Below are 6,985 nucleotides of genomic sequence, written 5' to 3' on the forward strand. Positions count from 1 at the left end.
CTTCCGATACTCGATTTTAGGTAAGCTGTCTTGTAAAGTATTGAACTGAAAATGAAACAGAGTGGTATCTCGTGCGACGTACGAAACTTTTAACGAAGTGTCCTCAGCTTCGCACCCCTGTTTTCGCCCCAAGTTGAACAAGCGTATCTTCGATATCGAAGGGTGTCGATAAAATTGCGTGCTGTGTAATATCCACGATCCTAGATTCTACGATAATCTCTTGCGAACATCGGATGCCTAGCACGAACCACGACAGATATAAGTTACGAGCGATCTACCTGCTCAGATAAATGCATTCTTCGACCTCCTAAGGAGGAAAGCGACTGTCCCTGTGACATATTGGATCTCCAGTGAGACCACGATCAAAATATCCAAAGACGCGAATTATCGTCGCCGTTCTGTACCTCGAAATATCGGTTATTGATTTCGCAAAACCGCTTATAAACTTGCTCGGCGAAGAACTTTACCGTAAACTCCTTTCGTCAACACCGAAGGCTATCTCGGCAACAATGAATATAACCTTCCGTAGTAATTCCAGAGATAGCGTAAACGAATGGTTAAATTATCATAACTACCCAGAACGAAAAAGCGTTTTATAACACGCGAGTCGAGGTTGCTCTATTTTTATTACCAATTACCGTTACCTCGGTAAAAGGAAACGAGGTTTCGCCTATGATCGATCAACGTCGAATCGTTAAAGGGATTAGAGTCTTCCAAAATCAACGTGTCCCCGTGCATCGCGATAATCGAGTAACGATAATGTCCGTCAGCTTTCCCACGAGCTATGCTACTCGGCTAACTCGTTCTAAAATTCCAACGATCTATTTTTCCTCGCCGAGCAAATCGACGCGATCGACGTCGCGTGGAAATCCTCGATCACTCCGCGATACATTTCATTGTATAAAATTTCCTTCCTAGTGACTCGTATTACCCGGTGTTCGCGTTACACGTCTGCTGGCACACGACGGAACGAGGTTGAGTTGACATAATGTTTGTCAAGGTGGACCGCGAGGACGTGCAATGACATCATTGGTGTCGTCATTTCGCGCACACTGTCGCGGATATGGTATAAACACGGGCATCGTGACGCGAATTTCCTGCGGCAGGATGTACGCAATCGTGCGTACCGGCGATTTCGTGGACGCTGCGAGTGCAGAAAGGAGCAGGCGGATGCGTCATCGGATCGCGAAACGATACTCGATTGGGCAACGTTTATAATTATCGATCAGACGATCGGCTTCCTCGCAAACCTGGCATTAAGTCATCGCGTAGAAAAAGGTATGCAAATCGCGGAATATCAAGCGAGCCTGGCATAAATCCGCGAGTAACTTCGCGTACCGATTTCCCTGTTACCGAGATCTCCGCGTCGACGATCCTCTAGCAGTTAGGCGCAATGGAACTTGGCGGAAACCTATCTCTAGCTAGCGTGGAACGCGCGATATTTCCCACGGATATAATACGTAAACCGAATGCTGGATTCTCGCGATTCGTACGCGGAATTCCGTGGAGCCTCTGCGACGAAATGACGGAGGACCAAGGAAGAAGCGACGCAACTCGCGAGAGGATGCGACGGTATTCAGGGACCATGGAGTACTCACCGAAATAGACCGGCTTGTCGCACTTTGGACAGTTGGGCATGATGAGTGAAGTGTCGTTCTCGCTGGAACAGCTGCGGAAGCGGCGAACGGGCTCCTCTCGGCAGCGTGGTCAAGCGCGTACTGGGCCCGCGTTCTGCAAGGTAACGCGATTCTCTCTAGTTGATTGAGCGTACGAACGTGTGTTAACGCCGGTCGTACGTGTGTGTGCGCGTGCGAGAAACCCGTGTTAAGGTCGCGTCGGCTCGACTTCGAAACTGGTATCCCGACAGCGTGTGCGTGCGTCCGTGTGTGTACGTATACACCCGAGTGTCCGCGTGTGCGCGTTTCCATGTGCGTGCACCTGAACTTGCGACGGTGCGGAGCGTCTTCCTCGCGGCTGTGTTGGTATACACCGGTAACCGCTAACGGTCGCCGCTCCAGAGCTTCCACTTCTTCCACCGATGAATCGCTCTCCTCCGACGTTCCCGGTCGAACCGATCCCGTTATCCATTGTTGACAGATTCGTTATCGAAAGCGCATACCCAAGTACAGGGCTGTTCATGAGTATTCAACGCGGACCGCGTCGATCGGTATACTCGCGCGTATACGCAAATAACGGGGCGGATCGCTGCACTCGGAATGCAACCGAACGAGATTCGCCGGCGAGGATGAAACGGATATGTGGGTTGCCGGTGGAGAACTGGAATTGGGGTAAGGCTGAGGGACAGTGCGGTTGACGAAACGGGAAGAGTCGAAGGTAAATTGACGAGCAAACACGGTATCGACGCGGACCGAAGCGGGTCAGAGGAAACTGGAATTAGTCCGGACTAGGTGCAGAGAATCGGGAGACGTATTTGTTTCGTGGCTGGTTCAACGCGGTTCGCGATTAGAATAATCGTGATCGGACGTGACGCGTTGTTTGCGTACTCGGATTTTTACTAGGAAAGTTCGAGACGGCTCGCGGTTGTTCTCGAGTCGAGCGTAGAATGAAACGAGCAAACGCGAGGAAAATTGGGCTATCGTTGGCGTGATCGGACGTGACGCGTTGTTTACGTACTCCGATTTTCATTAAGATGGAAGGTTCGAGGCAGCTCACGGTTGTTCTCGAGTCAGTAGCGTACGAAATGAACAAACGCGAAGAAAATTGGGGTATCGTTGGCGTTATCGTCCGAGGATAATGTAACCGGGTAATATATTTTTAAAGCTGCGATAAAAACACACGGGGCACGTAGTTCTATGACTGACCACATCCTGCGATTAGTACAATATGTCTATCAACACCGACGTTGATCGAATGCCAGTGCGTAACAGACGAGTGAAACGGGAACAGGGCCCGTAGGACGGTGCACCTGAATCGCTGCAGCTGCGAGCTTCCGTCGAAATGAATTCGGAGAATGATCACTTAAATTTTATCACATCCATCGAAAACGACGACGTGCAAACAGCGGTGCGAATCTTCGTCGAGAGATTCGATAAAAAATTCTTACAGCCGGTCGGAGTGCTTCGCGTGACTGCTGTTCAATTGGCAGCCTGGAAGGGTAACATCGAGCTGTTGGATTTATTGTACGCAAGTCGACCCGATATTAACGCCACGGACAAGATCGGGAGATGCGCGCTGTTTCACGCGGCTCATCGTGGAAACGCAGAGGTGGTGAATTGGCTGCTGCAGCACGGAGCCTCCACGGAAACTAGAAGCGGAGTCGAGTACTGCTACAAGAACATTTCCGGCTGCTCTTTGAACCCTTGCTTCATCGGCCGAGACGTTAGTGTCATAATCCGGAAAATATTTCATTTCCGAGATTGCGATCAAAGTTAAAAACCTCGAGATGAACTCGCCGCCTAGGAAAACGGAAATCATCGATCGATTGTGCTTCCAGTTACCCGCGCCAGAGTGTTGGGGACGAACACCCATGCACCAAGCCGTGAAGAACAATCACTCCGCTGTCGTGAAGATCCTGGTACACGCCGGAGCAGACGTAAACGTCAAAGATGAACGTGGAATCACGCCGTTGCTCCTGGCAGGATGCACAGTTGCGAAAGAAGACTCCGACGAGGTTTCGAAATTCAACGACATCATCGATACGCTCGTTACCGCTAAGGCTATGGCAAACGCCATTCACCCAGATACAGGTATTACGCGGAACGTAAGGTCAAGAAACATTAGGATTCCTCGAGATCGCGCCATTGCTGATCGGTTGGTTCTCAACGGGGGGGTCATCGAGATCGCGGGACGAGCTGTTGAAGCTACTCGAAGATGACGAGGCGTAGTCGATGTGACGGGGACAGAAAATTTGCAAAACTTCCAGCCACATCCGACCTCATTCGCAACGTTTTAATCTCCCGTTTGATCTCATTCGTTTCGTTCTTCTACCATTACAGGTACTACCGCGCTACATTCAGCGGCCTCGCTAGGAAGTCCCGTAGCAACGAAAAGGTTACTGAACGGTGGTGCGTGGCCTCTTTATCAATGTAAAAGCACAGGAAGTACTCCTCTTCATCTGGCTGCCAGCACGGGTAACCCAGAGACCCTTTCAATCCTGCTAGAGAACGTACCGGCTCGTCACGTGGACATTCGAGATAACGTGGGTTATATCTCTTAAATTTTTCTTCCCAATTTAACCTTTCGTCTTCTAAATAGAATTTCCCCAATTCCTCGATGATCGCCACTTGACGATTCCGTTACCTTTCTTCGATGTACAGATTAATCGAACGCCATTGCATAGGGCATCTTACCAAGGCCATCACGAATGCGTTCAAATATTGATCGATCATGGCGGTAACTTGGCTGCCGCAACGAAAACTGGAGTCACAGTGATCGACGCTATATTCGCTCATATACCAACCCCGGTACTGCTCCTAAACGATATCTTGGACTCCCGTGTCAGGGTAAATTCCATCGACAAAAGTTCCCAGGTAGAAGAGACAGGGCGATTTATTCCTTTCACAGACGTCTAACGTTTCCCGTATTTTACTGCTTTCCGTTCAAGATCATCGTTGACTTCAACGTGCTAGCGCCAAAAGGGGAACTGCAAATGGGAGTAGTTATGTCCCTTATTGCAGCAGCCTCGAACGTGGAACAATTGACGATACTGCAACATCCGCTTGTGGAAACGTTCCTGTGGCTCAAGTGGTCCAAGCTGAGAGTATTCTTCTTCAGTCTCGTCTTCGTCCACACCCTGCTGGTCCTTTCCCTGTCTGGTTACTCCATAACGATACTGCAACACGAGACTGATTGCACCCCGTTGCGGAGGATTCTCGCTTCCTGTTCTTTCGTTCTCTTCCTGCACAACGTGGTTCAGATGTCGATGGTGCCTAGGTTCGTTAACGCGAAATTAACGCGAAATCAGATTCGTTCCTCTATCGCGATTCTATTTTCCACCCCGTCAGACGTAACGTATATTTCAGATATTACCTGAGGCAATTCGAGACCTGGCTATCGTTCGCATGCGCCCTGATGTCGCTAACGATCTCGATGGTTAGCGGTTACGCGAGTGAGATGACGAGTTCGTCGGGAGAAAAAGAATTAAACCCTGCTCGACACCCCCCGCAGTGGCTGTTGCACTGCATCAGCCTGGCAATCCTGCTCGCCTGGATGCAAATGATGCTGTTAATCGGCCGCCTCCCAATGTGCGGATATTACGCGCTCATGTTCTCCACCGTGCTGAAGAATATTCTGAAGGTCAGTGGACGTAATCAAGCGCGGGTTTCAGTTGGTCGTGCACGAAATAATCACTCTTCCACGGCGGTTCTCGGCAGGATCGAATCGGGGAGAGAAAAAGTAACGAGGAATCCCCGTTGAAGGAAGAACTCCCAATTTTCCTCGTTAAAGCGCGTCGAGTCGCGGTTAAACGGGTGCGAATAAAAAGCCGGCACGTTCGACACCGTAAGAACACCGTTTTTCACCGGGAGACGGTTTCAACCGGGAGGGTAACGTTAACCCTGATTTAATACCGAGGGAGGGTTTTCTTCTCTTTTTCATTTTTCTTTTTTAATTCCGTTTGTACGACGAAAGATCCGCATTTAGCCGAAACGAAAGGCACAAGAGAGCGACGAGCTCTTCCCTTCGGCGAATATCGTTAGAAATGAAAAGCTAAAGGGGGAAAAGGAAAAAGCAAGGTTCTAAATGTCTGGTCGGTGATACGGCTCCCATCAGGACCCACTTGCCTACCCCTACTTCGCGCAGCCCTACCACCCTCTCTCGCGATTATAACAACGTGCATCTGGGGCTTTTTATTTCCTTTCAGGTTCTCCTAGCGTTCGTCTGCCTGATTGTCGGATTCGCGTTCAGCTTCGCCGTTTTGTTCCACGGGAACGACCAGTTTCGCAATTCCTGGAGGGCCGTCGTGAAGACCGTGGTAATGATGATGGGTGAGTACGAGTACGGGGCTCTGTTCTCGGACGAGAAGAATGGGAGTTCCTTCCTACCAGCCACGAGCAGGGTCGTGTTCCTTGCTTTCGTCATGCTCGCTAGTATCGTCCTGATGAACCTGATGATCGGCCTCGCGGTCAATGACATCCAAGGTCTCGAGAAAGAGGTACGATCCACCGATACTTTTGCCCATTCGTCTTCGTTATCCGTTACGAAACGTTTCTCCGATCTATCGAAACTCGCGGAACGGATAATTCGCAAAGCTGGCGGAAATAGCTGTCATCCGCGGTTAAATCTCTCGCGGAATATTATCTCGCTTATCTTATCCGAGTATTCTTTTGCACGAGAACAGATACACGAGCTATGTAATTGCGTGAATTCAGGGCCACATTCGCCAATTGCTGAAGCAGGCCGAGTTCGTGGGTCATTTAGAAAGGCTGACATCACACCGAATCTTTCGCGGCAATTGGCTACATCCTCGGTTGGCCAGGCTGCTAGACTCGAGGCGCGGTATTCCCACAAAAATTACGTTCGGTTATCACGAACGTTATTTCCATGAATCATCCCCCGGCGTGCCGGCGAGGCTGAGGGAGGCGCTGTTCCTGCTCGCCTCGGCAAACTCGCGCGACTGCAAAAGGTGGGCAACTTGTCGTGCAACGAACGGGTAAAGTTCGGTCGCCCGGCGGTCGACCGCGACCACTTTGCGCTTTAATTAATAATACCGCCGTAACGATCCAAAGTTGCTGCGGCTTAAAGAAAACGGCCTTTTTCAGCAAGCGTGAAAATAACAACGGCGACGATAACGTGGAATTAAAGGCGTTGTTGGAGCAAGTGTTGCTGCAATTAAGTACGCCTTATTATACTTGCGGCATGGGACGAAAGTTTTCCAGGCCCTTTAATGTACGAAATGAAACGAGTCGGAGGAAAAGTACCCATTTGTGAGAGGGGATACACACCTGTTATATTTTCATTAAAGCATCACTCGAATATACGTGCTACGTTCATTCGCGGCATATCGCCGAAATGTTGTTTCGTTCTT

General features: G+C 49.9%; 2 protein-coding genes across 3 annotated transcripts in view; one reads left to right on the forward strand and one right to left on the reverse strand.

Moving 5' to 3' along the window:
• Positions 1 to 1,720, reverse strand: part of LOC108549609 (cysteine-rich protein 1) — a 9,957-nt gene extending 8,237 nt beyond the window's left edge. Inside the window, exon 1 of the mRNA XM_017903086.1 lies at positions 1,599 to 1,720. Within this exon, the coding sequence (XP_017758575.1) occupies positions 1,599 to 1,638 (40 nt within the window). The 5' untranslated portion in view covers positions 1,639 to 1,720. The remainder of the gene's footprint in view (positions 1 to 1,598) is intronic.
• A 1,227-nt stretch (positions 1,721 to 2,947) lies between these two features.
• LOC108549608 (transient receptor potential channel pyrexia) lies at positions 2,948 to 6,635 on the forward strand. Of its 2 annotated transcripts, none has more exons than XM_017903084.1 (8): positions 2,948 to 3,339; positions 3,455 to 3,707; positions 3,957 to 4,159; positions 4,278 to 4,490; positions 4,565 to 4,893; positions 4,965 to 5,256; positions 5,822 to 6,112; positions 6,330 to 6,635. In XM_017903084.1, exons 1-8 carry the CDS (start codon positions 2,959 to 2,961, stop codon positions 6,612 to 6,614), a joined length of 2,247 nt encoding a protein of 748 aa, XP_017758573.1. In that variant the 5' UTR covers positions 2,948 to 2,958; the 3' UTR covers positions 6,615 to 6,635. The 2 variants fall into 2 exon arrangements, with proteins under 2 accessions (XP_017758573.1, XP_017758574.1); XM_017903085.1 differs by having other exon boundaries at positions 6,299 to 6,577.
• The last annotated feature ends 350 nt before the right edge of the window (positions 6,636 to 6,985 follow it).

Source organism: Eufriesea mexicana, unplaced genomic scaffold (assembly GCF_001483705.2).
Source record: "Eufriesea mexicana isolate 0111107269 unplaced genomic scaffold, ASM148370v2 scaffold2119, whole genome shotgun sequence".
In the NCBI taxonomy this organism is placed as follows: Eukaryota; Metazoa; Arthropoda; class Insecta; order Hymenoptera; family Apidae; genus Eufriesea; species Eufriesea mexicana.

Bases quoted from the DNA above. Each gene is read 5' to 3' on its own strand.
- LOC108549608 (XM_017903084.1), top strand. From the start codon at position 2,959: ATGAATTCGGAGAATGATCACTTAAATTTTATCACATCCATCGAAAAC. The intron at 4,894-4,964 runs GTTCGTTAACGC...CCACCCCGTCAG, and splicing joins CAGATGTCGATGGTGCCTAG to ACGTAACGTATATTTCAGAT. The intron at 6,113-6,329 runs GTACGATCCACC...GCGTGAATTCAG, and splicing joins TCCAAGGTCTCGAGAAAGAG to GGCCACATTCGCCAATTGCT.